This window comes from Cyprinodon tularosa, unplaced genomic scaffold (genome assembly GCF_016077235.1).
Source record: "Cyprinodon tularosa strain WSP-4 unplaced genomic scaffold, ASM1607723v1 ctg70, whole genome shotgun sequence".
NCBI classification, from domain to species: domain Eukaryota; kingdom Metazoa; phylum Chordata; class Actinopteri; order Cyprinodontiformes; family Cyprinodontidae; genus Cyprinodon; species Cyprinodon tularosa.
The window spans coordinates 359,533-376,164 of record NW_024039452.1 but is presented as its reverse complement, the minus strand read 5'-3'; the positions used below and the strand labels follow the sequence as shown (position 1 = coordinate 376,164).

The window sequence follows — 16,632 nt, the reverse complement described above, 5'->3', positions numbered from 1 at the left end:
GGCATGGCTGTAGTGAACCAAATGAGTTTAGCTGCTTTCTGGAAGGTTAAATCCCAGCCGGTTAGAGGTAGATGGAGAGTGGTGGGATGGAAGAGGAATTCTATCAAAGACCGGCTGATTTTTCTTTTTGATTTCAGAAACATTATGCTGTTGAGAGTTATTTGCTGGTATACACATGAGCAGGCCCTCACACCCTGCAGTGGGCAGGCTGATGGCGGCCATGATTACCTGACTCAGGATGGGGGCGGAGGTGCGGCTGCAGGAGTTGCTGGAGATCGTATCACTCACACACGCTGTCCTGTTAGAGCTTGCACTCTACGGCACAGGACCCAACACCAAAAAAATGAGAAATTCCCACACGTCTTTCAGGTAGCAGCAAACCTCCTCTAGGCGATGTTGGAGTTTAACACAAATGCAGAACTTTCCAGAACTTCTGAAGGTCCTGATTGCATCTCCTTGCAGGTGTGCTGCTGGCTCCAGCTGTTTGTCCTTAACTTTTTTTCCCCACTCACTGAATTTCCAAGCAACGCCCTAAGCGGCAGTCTGATATGAGGGGTGTATTTTAGCTAGGACATGACACACCTGACTGCTTTTCTTCCCATCTGACTGAGCTTAAACAAAAACATCAAACATGAATGTTTTGGCGGTCGCTTCAGTCCAAGTATTCATACCAAAAATCTAGGGAATAGCAATCCACTGATTAAAAAAAAGATGTGTCCATTCGTAGCCCAGTTATAAGAACAAGGTTGAGGTTTGTTCCTAACAACATCTCAGATCTTGTCCTTGAGAAACTCAAAAAAACTTCTCTACTGACAGCTAAGCTCTTTTTTCAAGAGCAAAATGATCCAATTTTTATACCCCATTTATCCCTCAGGGGATCTCAAAGTAAAGCTCATCGATTGGACCTTAATCACACTTTCCGCAACCATCAACTAGTCTCACTAGTGTCATATTCAGAATTCCATTTTCTGAAAGTACTTTAATATGAAATTATTACATACTGTCAATAAATGATAAGTGTTTTTAAATAAGAGTAATTTTCGTTTGACTGTGTTTTACTGGAAATATCCATGTTTGTGAAAAAACCTACTGGTTTGTGATGTCACGATGTGGTATCGGCTGTTGTGCAAGTCCCAGTGCTGTATCTGGTGTTTGTAAAAATGCCCTATTTTCCACTTTATCTTCAAAACATTCTTCTTCGAAATGTTGGCTACATATTGCATGTTTTTTCTTTGGCCAGAAGTTCGATGGCAAATCCTCCCTCTTCAAGTTGGCAACCCGTCCGTGGTGGATCATGAATCGAAAGGGTAATATAACAAAGCTTTTTTTCACTTTTACCTGATGTACAGTATTACAACATCCAACTCCCATGCACGTGGGCATTGTCAGTTTCACTATAGCTCTGGTGAATTTCAATGTTGAAGTCCTCTGGAAATCTTCAATAATTGTTGCCGATTGCAGATGTGTCTAGTAGTTCCCATTGATTTTGCTTGTAAAGCGGGGAGAATCGCGCTAGGCTTACCGCACCGTGATGTCACTGCCAGAGGATGTCAGGAGTGAGGTGTTACTATATTCGGGCAAAAATAGCCGCTCCTGGACTCAGTCATCACGACAAAAATTATCGTTTTTATTTTTCTTACTGATAAATTTGTTAAATCACAGCGAACGTATTAGTTTTAGGTATATTTAATGATCCCTTGATTATTCCTTGCTGACCGGAATTTTCCTTTAATAGAAAAAGTGAATTAGCTGCAATAGGCATGGTTCAAAAAATTTTTTTATGAGATGTTAGTCTGTTTTTTTTTTTTATTCCTAATCCAGTCTTGGTGTTCAGTATCACTTTCAGTATTCTACCCACTATCAAAATGTGGCAAAACAGCCCCCACAGCATGATGCAGCCACCACAATGTTTGAGAATGTGACACATTGTTTCTAATTTAGAAATCACAGGCTGAATAAACAAAACATATTTTTAATGACGTTTTTTTAATTTGTCTGATTTTAAGCACGATTTTCTCCTGAGCTCCATTGTTATTGAACCTAAGTATAAGTGCAGGTCTAACGTTCTTAGGTTCTGTGCTTCCAATAGTCTCATTAACCTTCTGCATCTTTAGCATGGCCATAACTATTCATCCAACAGGATCAATAATATTCCATTAGCATGCAAAGTAAGATGACAGAGCAACTTCTAAACATTTCGTTGCCATATTAATAATGTTCTGCAAAATGAATAAAATACTTACAGTATATTCTGAAGGCTTTCTTTTTAGGGATAAACTTTAAAGCGCCATATCTACTCAGCAGGCAGGTCAAAGTTAACTAGTTTAGGGGACTTGTGAAAATTCTGCATCTTTTCTGCCTCCAAAAAATATTCCTAATAATTTCAGACTCATGCTTTGTCACATTCTGTGGTCAGTTTCCAGTCACCAACTAAACTGAATTGCATGTTTAAAAAAGGAAACAAAAAAAATCAGGAAACCTTGTTTCTCAGTGATAAGCACTTGTCTTGCTTTAAATCAACAGTATCTTCAGGCTAAATCCTGCTTTTTACTGACAGACCAACAAGAAGCTCGCAACTCTCTTAATAAGCTCTTTGCATTAGATTTGATGTCCTTAAAACCCAAGCTATATTTTTGTGATGGCAAACAATAAATATTTAACTTCACCAACATTAAAACATTGTGATACTTAAATGAAGCAGTTATATTTATTGATTAGGGGTGGAACGGTTCACAAAATCTACGGTTTGGTTCGGTTCACGGTTTCGTGGTCACGGTTTTCGGTTCGGTTCGGTATATGTTGACTGTTAGCATGACATGTTGGTCATGTTGCTGTTAGCATAAACAAAATGTGTTGCACAATGCTTGCACACTGTTGCACTTTTATCCACAACTTTCTTTCCGCCGTCATCGTAGGTCACTCTAAATGCAAAGTGGTCCCATACAGCAGACCTATAAAGTGCTGCTGGTGCGTCTTCCAACTCCTGTTCTTTCCCACTCGCCATACCCACACAATTCTCCACAACAACTGATTTTTTTCTGCTACACCCGGCTATGCTGCTTCGCTTTTTTTTCTTGTTTACTACTTGTGGTTGGCTTTGGTCGCAGTACCGCCACCTTCTGCTCTGGAGTGTAAACGCTTCGCCTATGAGAAAAAGGAGCAGCGCATGAACCGAACGAAACACATGCGAACCGAACAGAGACAGTCGAACTGAACGGTTCGGACGGTTTTCATAAACCATTCCATACCTATTATTGATATGTTTTAGCATAAAGACGTTCTGACCTTTTTATAGTACCCTCTGTATTAAAGAACAGCTTATAGCTCGAAACATAACCATTTTTATGGCATGGATGTGTGGTGGGGACCGCTGGAAGAAAGGGGTCGCGGTTAGAATTTCGGGACTCCCCACTGGCAACTTTGGGGCCCTGGCCTCAGTTGGAGTTTTCCTATGTATGATAGGTAAAATGTCTCTATCGCAACCATCGGGTACAAATTTGCATGATGATATTAGCCGTCTGCATCTATTTCACTGAAAGTTTTATTTTACCCCAAAAACTTTGAATGCATCATTAACCCCTCCTCCAAACAGGATTATTTTCCAGGCGGCAACCACACACACTACAGCAACTGGCAAAAGAAACATGGCGACAGCAGGTGTTTCGGCTAGGCAATGTATGTCAGTGGTTTGGATTTTACGCAGAGTACGTTAAACAATAGGCAATTATTTGTAAGAAATGCAGCAAAAACCATTGCTGCAAAATGTGACAGTGCAAATTTATTCCACCACTGAAAAAGTAAACCGCTGCATAATGAAAACTATAACCCCATGTCAGCGTCTCTCCCCCGACACCAATTAAAACCTTCAATAAATCAGCTGTGAAGCAGGTGAAATTGGCCTCGTAATTTGAAAAAGCAAACCCAGATGAGAGAAAAAGTAAGAGATAGAGGGAAATAACAGACGGTATTTCTTCCCTTATTTAAATGTTTTTCAGATGCTCTAACACCTGTCATGTGATTTGGTCTTGTTCAGAGGTTTTGTAGGCATTTTCTAAACTTATCAATGTTCTGAATTTTAGAACTTTTTGTGCTTCTTTAAAATTCCCAGCATGTAAAAGTCAATGCAAATAGATTTAAGATGCTCTGATAATTCTCTGATAATGCTCCATGTGGAGAGGAGCCAGGTGAGGTGGCCCGGGCATCTGGTTGGGATGCCTCCTTTAAGTCTCCCTGGTGAGGTGTTCCGGGCACACCCCACCAGGATGGATGGATGGATGGATGGATGAATGGATGGATGGATGGATGGATGGATGGATGGATGGATGGATGGATGGATGGATGGATGGATGGATGGATGGATGGATGGATGGATGGATGGATGGATGGATGGATGGATGGACGATAATGCTCTAATTTTTGGACAGCATTTCCACTTTTGTTTTTGTAATTTGAGGTCAATTTCTTTTTTCATTCTGCATTTTTTTTATTATGCACAAAAGAGCCCTTGTTTATTTTACATTTTATTAAACATTGTGTGTTTTTCTTTCATAAGCATGTTAATGGAAACATTGACTTTCTCCCTGTGTCTCCAGAGAAGAAAGGAGAGAGAGACTCTGGGAAAACTGCAGCAGTTACTCAAAGGCTCATAAAAAAATACTTTGTGAATTGGAAAATATATCTGCTTTTTTGACTGTTAGTTGTATACCCTGCTCCTGGGTTATATGTGTTATTTATTTCTCTCATTCTTGTGATTCAGACAAGCAATGCAGTGCAAAATACACTGCTCTATATATAGTATGTGTGATCTAGCCCTCATTTGCTTGTATTTGCTCTTGTTCAAACACTAAAAATAAAGTAAAAAAAAAAAGTATAGTGTGTTTTTGTTTTGTTTCCTGTTTGGTTGCTGGGATCTTGTTAAAGGTCTAATACTGATACCCAAAGACATAATCTGAACTGGTTAAAATAAAATGTTTTAGATATGAAACCAAATGTTTGAATGAGTATATCAGTGCAATTTTATGCACTCTATGGTTTTTGAAGGTACATTAAACATTTCATGATATGTCTCATGTTTCACGATAGCGATATTAGATTTTCTTCATATTGCCCAGCTCTAGTTCTAGTAGTGTTGGACTCCATTATGTGGTGGTAAGGGGTCTCTCCAGCAAGATGGAGAAGGCCCAGGGGGACCCAGGTCTCCAGAATCCTTAATGAAAAGTCAGAACCTTTCCGAAGCAAACGGCTCCAAAACAGACCTTTTGCAACACATATTTCTTGAGTTTCAGAACTTATAGAGCCAGACTGGAGAGAAGCCTGCCTTGATGAACCACTGAGACAAAGAGGGGCCCTGCTGTGAGACTGAGACAACGAAACCCCTGGTTGTTGCTGCCTTAATGGCTGAGGTGCAGCTGGATAAAACTCAAGCCTTTGAAATGGAAATGGACAAAAAGGTTTGAAGGTCTGGTATGATTAGGGACAGAACAAACAATATGTCTTTTGAGGATAAATAGAGACAAGCTAACAGAATATACTGCATGCTACGCTATGCTACAGGAATATGTGTTAAATAATGTTTTATTCACCTAATTGATTTGCATTGTAAATTGGTCTGAAAACATTCCAATTTCTTTAACATTTTTGTAAAGCTAATTTGATCACATCCCAAATTCTTCCAGATAAACTTTGGATTTCAAACACAAGATCTCTTAAACTGTAATATGCTTTACTATTAAGCCTCGTTCCCATTGAAAATACCGAGTTAATGCGTTGAAGGATGGAAAAGGAATTTTTTTTGTTTCTTTGTTTTTTTTTTTAAAACATGGGTCTACCCGCTCACAATCTGAATATAGCTCTGCTCCCATTGACAAAAAAAGCTGGGTCTAGCTCCTAGCTCACAAGCTGCGTGTCCTCTGTCCTGCCGCTAACCCTGCTACTGCTACTGCTACTAGTATGACAGAAATCTGGAAAGTAAACAATGGAGAGCAACATGTAAGGAAACCAGGGTGTAGTAAGTGGGCTTTATTGTTTCACTCTATTATCTGTCCAAATCCCTCTTATCAATGCTGCGGCATGTTTATTAAATGTAAACAGAGTTTTTTAGGCTTGTTAGATCAGAAGCGACTGACACAGTGTGTTGAAGTTCATACGTTGCACTCAATGGTATCACGTAAATTAACATGTCAATCCGGCTCTGGTGTTCCCACAGCATGCTGATCAGCGCTAAATAGATTTTAACACTGGTCGCTTGCCGAGTTGTTTGTCCCGGGTAGACATGGGTCAGTGAGCTGTTCCCACTAAAAGCGGATAGTTCCAAGGTTTAAACAGGTTTTTCAGCCAGTGGGAAAGGGGTATTAGTTGACCTTAGAAGGCAGCTCTGGGTTTAATCAGTGTGCAGGGATGAGTGCATTAGAGTTAGAGACTCACCTTTAAAGGGACAGAGTTTTCTTCATCTGAATCTTTGAACTGCATGCAGACAGCAATGTTTCTAGCCTGAAAAAGAGGGAATGAAAGTCAGTGACCAAACAAATGGTCAGTGACCCACTGAGCCCAATGTGTCACATCTGCTTCACTGTCAGCAGAGGGTGCAGCCCACACCATCAGAACACCCACAGCGCTCTGCTTAGAATTACCTTAGTGAAGCTCTTCTGGTTGTCATATTTGAGTTGGAGGGGGTAGATGTAGAGCTGGTTCTTGTAGACGGTGAAAGGGTATTTGTACTTGGCCTCAACTGGGAGGAACTCCTCGATCTCAACAGAAACACGTTCACAGCCGTCCTCGAAGGGTTTGATGGGGATGTAGGAAGATGTCACGGTATCTGAGGCACAGAGAGCACTGACTGATACGCTCTGTCTGGTTGTATCATGGACTCGGCTCAAACGCACAAAACCTCAACATTGTACATGCTTAATAGACACTAAGAATGATGCAAGGTGATTTTAAAGTACAAAGGATTCTTATTTCCTTTTCTACTGTCCATCAGCAAAAACTTAATCCACTTGCCTCCCAAATATTCTCAGTAACACTCATCTGACAAGTTACTTGCTACAGCGATTTTTGCAGTATTCTCTTAATTTGATAAAATGCTCCAGATAAAATGACTGTAAGATGAATGAGTTGATAAGACAATGCAAATCGTAGTGGGCAAAACATTGAGCTTATAGATAAAAAGCTGACAAATGCAGAAAACCCAAATTAAATCAACTAAAACAGCTAAATACCAACAAACATAACACATTTCAGATTTTCATAACTATTTTTTTTACTAGATATTGTTTTATTTTCACTTTGAATTATTTGCTACTTTGTGTTGATCTATCAAATAAAACCAGAATAAAATATATGAAGTTCAAAGGGTTTGAATCTATTTACAAAGCACAGCATTCTTACTTTATCCATAATTAATTGTAGGTTGGGAAAACATGACCATGAACATACTTGAGAAATCGGGTGGCACACATTCAATGGTCACATTCAGCTGTCCTGGAATGATCTGAAGTTTGCTCTTCTCAGGTCTGAAAGTGAATAAAAGGAATTTTTAACGCTGGATAACATAACAGAAAGGGAACAGATTGGATTTTCCACAGTGATATTTTTCACTGACTCCTAGTGCAGTGCATGACAGCTCTTTGTAGTGTTAACCAAGAAGTAATGATGATGATGAGTCACCTTCTGATGTCGGCCAGCAGTTTGAGGAGGTCATCTGTGGAGATTCTGCTGCTGTCCTGGCGATAGAGCGGAGAAAACTTCCCATCCATGTCCAGGCTGCCCTGAGCATCTTTAAACACCTGCCTGGATCAAATCGCTCAGCATTAAGGTCCAACAAACTGCACAAACCACATCAGTCCTTCACACATTAGCAGTCTTACTTGGCAGCCCAGGCGAAAGGCATCCTGTACTGGCCCAGGCGATGGCAGGTCTGTTTAGCACCTTTGAGGACCTTCTGGGCCGTCTGTGGAAACATGGGAGGGGACACACAGTTAACCACAGAGCCGCACGTTGGCATGTAAATATGTTGAATATAAACAACATCTGAACCTTGTTGATGTCAGAGGTTTTGATGTAAGGCTCAGCGCAGTGGGTGATCCCATTCTGCAGCACCTTTTCCACACGAGCCACCAGGAAGATATCAGAATGAGGGTTGGTGACTGAAAAAATGCCCTGGAGGGTGAACAATGGAGAAACAAACAATAAAAGATAAGTCCAGTACTTTCAAAACTGACCCAAACTCCCTTTGTCACACAGCTATTTTCAGTCTAAGAAACAATACAGCACAACTGCAATCCAACCAAGACACCTGCAGTCATGCATCTAAAGTGACATAGCAAGTAAGGACACCCCTCATCAATAAAGCATCCTTATAGTCTATAGGACAACTATTAGTAGCTGATGCATCATCCCACTGAGTATAAAGACTGCATTTCACTTTATGTTACCATGGTGAAATGTAAAATTCAGACCCATTGTGCATCATAATGTTATGTGATATCGTTGCACTCATTTTGTTTGCAGGGTAAGACATGAGATTGAATAGATTCATTCAAAAAGTGACACAGAAAAAACATGTTTAATGACAGGATCTGGATGAACAACGTGGGCAGAGGAATAGAACATTTTCTTTCCACTTAAAGCTACAGTGTGTAATTTTCAGCGACATCTAACGTCCAGACTGCAGACTGCAGCAACATGAACATCTCCCCCCACCGCTTCTCCCCCCCAACAGTACGGCGAGCGTTATGGGACAAAATGTCTTCCACGACGTCCGCATCACCTACCTTCTCAAGTGATGAGGTTTGTTTACATAGATAATTTTACAGATAGTATTTCATTAGTCTTTGTAGGGTATAGATTTCAGTTCATCTCTCTCAACTTGCCGTAGTTACTTTCGAGCGTAATGGGCGATCTCGCAATCGCTAGTTTGTTGCCTCTGCGCTGCCGTAGCGCAAAGATGTCTGCCTCCATGGCTGCGAGACCCGCTCCTATGTAATTATAAATAACGAATTCTAAGGCAACGCAAATGTTAAGGTTAAGAGGCTGAGCTCGTAGATGATGATAAATAACATAGTTATGTATAATATATTACATTTCTGACTGTATATCCCTGTAATTATTACACACTGTAGCTTTAAAATTAAAGTGTAATAAGAAACATTTAAGGCATGTGGTAACGTGTCAAAAAATAATAGAAATTTAATCTGGCATGAATGTTTTAGATGGCATTATATTCCATTTTCATCTTAAGCTTTCCCATCAAAAAAAAAGAATACCTCATATTTTTGATGGGTACCTTACATCCCTTATAAGGGCGCTCAAGGGGTCATGAAACCAGAAAGGACCTCACAGAAACAAGCGCAGAGGAAGCAGCTTTAACAAAAGTGAGGCTGTGCAGGAAAACCACAAGGGCTAACGTCTATATTTGGTCTGGTGTGATGATGATCTGCTGTTATTGCTCAAAGTTTCATTTCAGACAAACAACCTAAGGAGGAAGGAAACAAAGCCTTTAGAAGAGAGAGCGCCCCCTTCTCTGATCAACGCTCCATCTGTTGCTTTCAGCTGATTCACCAACAGCTTCTGTAGCATGGTGGGGAAAAAAGCTGCAAGTGCAGCATTTTAGTTTCCAGAGCCCCAAGACGGTTTTTTTTTTTTTTTTTTTTTTTTTTTTTGCCAACATCATGGTAGAATGCAAGCTGAAACTCATCATCACATGCACACAGGCAGATGATTCACAGCTCAAATTGTGTAATGAGCAGGCACAGAGACTTTATCTGAAGGCCGTGTCCTTGGACCTCACCCAATCCAACTAAATGAAAATGAAACAGAGCTGAGCTATAATCATCAAGGAGGAACCTGTTTTCCTTTCAGACTGAACAGAACAATGAGTAGCTTCTAGGAACTGCTGCTTTGCTGTACGAAGCCCTTCTCTTTTTGTGTTTTTAAAAATAAGCGTTTAATGATCTTGAACTTAGGGGAATTAAATCTAATTAAATCTTACGGTAACGAATTTTGAAAGAGTTGAAGATGTTGATCGTTGTAGGCAGGAAGGAGTTGGGGTAGTGGTCTGTTCTACTCTGGAAGAGCCTTTAAAATAGTATGCTCACTGTTATCCATCATTTTCTTAATTTTATGGGGAATAATTTTTTTGTGAAATTATCTCTACAGGCTCTGGAGGAGTTCTAGAAGCACTAAAATATGACCACCCATATCAATCATACTGCTGGAGGTTCAATCACTCTCCAAATCTCAATCTTACTTCAAGCTATTGCAGGTTAGCAGGTGTTAAATCTTGGAGTGGTCTTTATACTTTTTATTCTCATAAGTTTGTGTTTTCATGCTCCCATATATCAAATCTGAGCATTATAAGAAATAGTACCTTTTTTTATGAACAGAGTCGACAGAGGAAACTGCAACAGAGTTAGAGAGTTGGGCCTCTTAAGCACTAAATAAACATTCATACCTGCGTTGGGAAGCGGAGCAGAGCTTCTGATACCCTTTGCACAACAGGAAGGCCGTTCCCTCTCCCATAGTCTCCATTCACCATCACCCCTCCTCCCCCATCACCAGATCTTCCATCTGCACCCTCAGAGTCAGACGACGGAGTCAGCTGACCGGAAGGATCGATCAGCATCTCCCGGACACACGGCGGGTTCAGGTCCACGTGGAAGTCGGCCGAGATCTTACAGTTTTTGGACAGGTCGAAGAGGGAAAGGCAGATGAAGAACGGCTCCACCTACAGTGAGGTTGACCCCAGAAATCAGAAAAGATGGGTTAGGTTTCAGTGAAGCCCAAAAATGAGGTTAATTTAGTAGATAGCAGATAAACCCATCGGGTTTACATTCACCATCATCTGCTGTAAATCTGCTTTCCTCAAAATGTGAAAGCTAAACTTTAATATACAGTTATTTAAACTGAGAATCAGATATTTCATCTCCATAGTATAAGGTTCTGCTTTTTCCCCCTTTTTTTTCTCCTTAACTGGATGTAGGCAAAGTCCAGCTGACCATTAATGCAGCAAAGTGAGGCAATAGCCGATCAACCATAACAGATTTTTTTTTTTTTTTTTTTTTTTACGTTCCTTCTTGGTAGCCTGAGATCAAATTAATACCAAAGGCTTGTAAAAGTTTAGTGAAAAACTTTATTTTTTTTTTGAATGGGGTAAATAAATAAAAGGGCATCAATCCTTTAAATGCAGCACCAACAACACACTTTGTGGTCTTTTTGTTTGAGAAAACTATTAAAACTAAAAGCTTGACCGTCTCACAGCTACTGAGATTTCTTTGTTTTGAATTAGATTGTTTTTATTAGTATTATCCCTATCAGATTAATTAAGTTTAAGCATAAATTCAATCTGGAAGACTCTGATCAGCTTCACCTGAACAACCTACCATGTCCCTTCTTCAGCTCCAGCCAATTAACATGGGGCCACACCTTTCTCTGAAGCAAATCATCTTTCAAAAATCCCCTCCATTTAGCTCCTGGCCTCGTTCTCTCCTGCATGCAAGCAAACTTTCACCCACCTCCACCCCATCCCCTCCCTCAGTCTCAGACTATTCTTAGCCCCACCCCCACCCCCCCTCTGGCTTATTCCATCACCAGCGTCCGGACCCCAGGGGAAAACTAATCCTTTTCTGCAGTACCAGCCATTGAAAATGGCCCTTCCCAGCCAAATGGCAGCCAAATGGCAGCCAAATTGCATCCAACTTTCCTCCACCTCCAAGTGAAATCCCCTCCAACTTTCAGCCGCTGGAGTGACCCCCCCTCATGCATATTTTTTCACTCTAACTCCACCCTTTCACTGAATTACAGGGTCTGACCAGGGGTTGATGCTTCTCTTTAAATCTTAATGTCCACAAATGATGACATAAAGAATATTTTAGTACAAAGATTGATGTTTAAAAATGAATCAAAGGGGACCAGCCAAGGGCCCATCAAGGAAAGTGGCGAAATTTTGAATGACCAAAATTGTTTGCTTAGATGTTACTCATCTAAGCAAATGTTGATTTGCATCAAAGTCCTCTGCCAGGGTCAGAGCGTCAAATAACTTATTTTTCATTTACCGGTATGTCTTTACCTGCTTCCATTTTCTTAAACCCCAGTCAGCCTCGGCAGAAGGCCGCTCACACTGACTAAGCTATAATACTAAATTACAGGCATGTCTTGAAGACATAAAAACATGGATGACTCTTAACTTTCTGCTCCTGAATGCAGACAAAACAGAAGATATAGTCTTTGAAAAAGAGGTTGATTAGTCAGGCCCTTCATTTGGATGGAATTAAACTGATTTCAGATAATAAAGTAAAAAATCTTGGTGTTATTTTTGATCAGGGCCTGTCCCATCACCCCATATCAAAGAGGTTTCTAGAATTTCCTTCTTTCATCTGCAGAATCTGTTAGAATCTGTTCTTTTAGGCTCCTCTCCTCTTGTTAGTAGATGTTCAAGATGGGCCTGTTTTTTAGTGTTGTCCTGTTTCTCTGACTGTGAAGATTTGCTGGATGTGCTCTTTTCGTCCTTTGACATGGGAGTCGGCTCGGAGCTCGTCTGCCTGGCTGTGTGTTTCCTGGACAGGGCTGCCTTTTACAGTTGCTTTTTGTATCTCCACTTCTGTTTCCTTGAACCCCAGTCAGCCTTGGCAGAATGCCGCTCACACTGATCCTGGTTCTGCTGGAGGTTTCTTCCTGTTAAAAGGGAGTTTTCCTCTCCACTGTCACTATAAGCATGCTTAGTGCAAGGGATTGCAGAGAGTCAATGAGTCCTCACAACCAGCTGCTTTTCTTTAGACAGAAACATTTTGAAAAAATATGATTGTTTTAACGGTATTAAGAAATTGAATAATACTTTTCAAATTGTAGCTTTTCTCAGTGCGAGTCTGTCCAGGTTGAAATGCCTACATGTTCAGGAAAACTGGGAAGAAAATCAATAGGAAGACTTTGCTTTTTCCACGAAACTGACTCCCGGTCTGAAATGTGTCTCAGCTTGCTGCCACTTTGTTATTCTCACAGCTGGGTCTTTATAGGCCTAGAGAAGATTTTTAGTTAAAATGTAGAAGCTGGGTAATTGAAACTTACAACTTGTTTATCGATTACTGTTATTCCAACTTCAGACAAAACCAATTAGACTTTTGGCTTCCTAAGAAAATTATATTTTAATTATTGCTTAAATTAAAAGAGAAAAAAAAATAGCAGGATTTGCTTATGAAATTTCCACTTTCATGATTGAAAAAAACAAGTCTCTGAATATAATTTGTTTTCTTTGCAGGGTGACTGGTCACCTTCTTAAAAATAGCTGCTAAGCACTGAGCTGATAAAAAAAATATCACTCCTTGAACAGCAAATTAGAAAATAACAAAGAAGAGTTTGCTGTGAGCTGGATCTGTGGCTGAGAGAAGGCTTGTCATACCACCACAACTGCTTTGTTTGTAAAGTCTAATGTTTATTTAATTCAGACTGGGTTTAAGAAATAGCTTTATTCCTGTATACAGTTATAAGAAGAACCCAGGTCTTTTAATGGCTTGCAAGACATTCAGGCATCATCTTTATTTGTTTGGACAAAACAACAATAGTTTTAATTAAAAAGAGAGATCATATCTCTCCTATCCTGGCTTCTCTTCATTGGCTTCCTGTTCAATCCAGAATAGAATTTAAAATCCTCCTTCTCACATATAAAGCTTTAAATGGCCAAGCTCCATCTGCTATCAGAGATCTGATTGTTCCTTATGTCCCTAACAGAGCACTGTATTCACAATCTGAAGGTTTACTAGTGGTTCCTAGAATTTCTAAAAGTAGAATGGGAGGCAGATCTTTTAGATACCAGGATCCTCTCCTGACGAACCAGATACACGTTTTAGTCCGTGAGGCAGACACCCTGTAAGGGTACCCTCAAAACATTCCTTTTTTAAAAAGCTTATAGTTAGAGTGCCTCAGGTTATCCTGAGCTATCTCTATAGTTATGCTGCTATAGGCTTAGACTGCTGGAGGACATGGGGATCCCTTTTTCATCGTTGTGCTTCATTCTATCTCCATTCTACCACTGCAGAATCAGTTAGTTTAATCTCTACCATTGTGCTCTCTGCTTTTTCGCATCGCAGATTCATCTGGTCTGTTCCTGTTTGGCTGTGACACCATCCTAGAGAGAAATATCAGCTTTGCTGCTGCCATCAACATCTTTGTTTATAGCTGTTCAAGGTCAGTGTAGTCCTGTTTCTCTGACTGTGACTAACTAGATGTGCTCTCTTCATCCTCTGACATGGGAGCTGGCTCGGAGCTCGTCTGCCTGGCTGTGTGTTTCCTGGACGGGGGCCTTTTTTTATCTCTGCTTCTCTTTCTATATCTGCTTCTGTTTCCTTGAACCCCACTCGCCTTCGGCAGATGGCTGCTCACACCGAGTCTGGTTCTGCTGGAGGTTTCTTCTTGTTACAAGGGAGTTTTTCCTCTCCACTGTCACTACAAGCATGCTTAGTATGAGGGATTGCCTTTGAGTCAATGAGTCGATGCAAACAACTGCTTTTCCTTAGATAGAAAACTTTGAATTAATTTGACTGTATGATCTGGGTGAACTGTAAAGTGCCTTGAGATGATGTTTTGGGAATTGGCACTATAGAAATAAACTGAATTGAAATTAAAAAGAAAAAAAATATTCTTCTTAGGGATTGCAATAAGTACACATTCCTTTAGGCATATCAATCTCTAAAATTTACTGCAGTTATATAAATAATGTGTGTTGCTGTGGAAATAGAGAAAGTTACTGTTTATACGTATCAGTTAGCCAGACTTTTTTTTTTAAATAAACATTAGTATTATATAGCCTTGTGTTAGCTAAGAAACTATTTGCGTTTTAGCCGATTTTCCTCCACGCATTCTGGCGAACATTCTTTACAGCTTTGTTTCTGTGAAGATGGGCCTTTAAAGCCATCAGAAACTGAATCGAAACAAGGGGAGGCTGCTGAGTTGGAGTAAGTGCTGTTTTTAAACCACAAATATGAATGGGATCTTTTCTCCTTCTCTAGTGGGGGAGGAGGAGGTCAGTCACTTTCAGGACTGCATCGAGCTATTCCACCAGAGGTGAAAACCGCCACACCATCAATTACTCATTCATTAACATTCCCGGAGTTTTTACATATTCTTAGTTTAAGTGATGTGTTCAGTTTAACCAAAGGAAAGTCAAACCTAAGGCCTAATGTGTGTGGAACTTCCAGCTGTTTTGGGGGATATCTGGGACAACTAAGGCTTTCTTAGCAGACCAACATCAATAATGAAGATGTGTTATCTAGGGCAAGAAGTGCTGAAACAACTTACCACAATCTGTGCTGGAACAAATAAAAGTCCATTTTGTGGTTAAAATGCATCCCTGTATCCCCCCAGAATGTGGGGAATGCTGCCTTTAAATATGTTTTATTTTTTAACAAATTTGGTTAGATTTTAACCCAATATTGGAGACAAATAAGCTTTGGAACAAGTATAAATACTCTGAAGGATGATATTTGAAAAATAAAGTTTACTAACTTCTGAAGATGCAATGAAAATTAACTTGATTGCTATGATTACGTCCGACCGTTTGGTTAAACCTATCAGTGAATACGTCAGAACGAAAGCCACTCAGTGGAATTGGTAATGTGCCAATAATGTCAACTACGCTTTCCCATCTTAATCATATAGAGAGCCATCAAATTACAGCTTAAAATGTTGTAATTAAATGCATTTATTTTGAAATATTATTGAAATGCTTTTAAAAGGTTCTTTAATATGGTCTTTAAGCATCCTTAAATCAACTGTATGTATATATGATAAATCATTGCCTTTGGCACTATGGAGTATCTATCTATAATGAAAAATTTAAGTTTTCTGGTTCTATTTTCCATTTTCAGGAAGAAAAAAATGGGCTGAAAAATATGGCCAAAATTGCTATCACAATATGGTTTCTAATTTTGTTCTATATGGACTCATTCAAATAATGATATAAACAATAAAAAGCCTCAGAAAAACTCAGAAATGCCCACAAAAGAATCCCGAACATCATTATGCCAAGACCATTAAACTCCTCCAATATAACGTTTCAGAAATTGTTTTTAAAAAAAAAAACCTTTTGTCTGGAGCTAAAAGCTCAACAGATGAAATATAAATTTAACCAGATTATCATCTTTCGTTCCTTCTATTCCTCAGTCCATGGCTTTTTGCCTTTTTCAGTTTCTTTGTCATTGCCTACTTTATTTTTTCATGATTGACTGTAATATGTTCAAAAAAACAAACACACAAGCCTTGAAGAATATGTTGAGAAATCAATATAATAAATCACAAAAACAAGCCTTAATTTTTTTTTTTATGTAAATTTTGATAAACCCTGTAGGAAGCAATTTATAACAGATCCCAGCTCCTTTTTATTTTTTATGGATACAAAGAGCATTGACAACAGTAGTAACACATGAACCCAACCTTTCTTTATCCCACAAGGATCAAATCAGCCGTAACAATTGAATGAATTCACACATCCAATAATGTCACTGGGTGGCTCCTTGTCCATAGTGACAAGGGAAAGGCTGCACTCAGCAACTAGATAATGTTTCACAAGCAACATGCTTTCTACACTGTTGGCACATAAACTTTTTGTAATTCATCAAATGCTTAAGTCAAAGGTACAGATCATGC

General features: G+C 39.6%; 1 protein-coding gene across 1 annotated transcript in view; it reads right to left on the bottom strand.

The window, feature by feature from the left end:
• dock11 (dedicator of cytokinesis 11) overlaps positions 1-16,632 on the bottom strand; it is a 141,598-nt gene that overhangs the window by 87,135 nt on the left and 37,831 nt on the right. The window contains exons 12-18 of the mRNA XM_038268419.1: positions 10,451-10,723; positions 8,035-8,157; positions 7,866-7,948; positions 7,666-7,788; positions 7,435-7,511; positions 6,630-6,814; positions 6,424-6,489 (exon numbers count right to left, since the gene is read on the bottom strand). Coding sequence (XP_038124347.1) covers positions 6,424-6,489; positions 6,630-6,814; positions 7,435-7,511; positions 7,666-7,788; positions 7,866-7,948; positions 8,035-8,157; positions 10,451-10,723 — 930 coding nt within the window. The remainder of the gene's footprint in view (positions 1-6,423; positions 6,490-6,629; positions 6,815-7,434; positions 7,512-7,665; positions 7,789-7,865; positions 7,949-8,034; positions 8,158-10,450; positions 10,724-16,632) is intronic.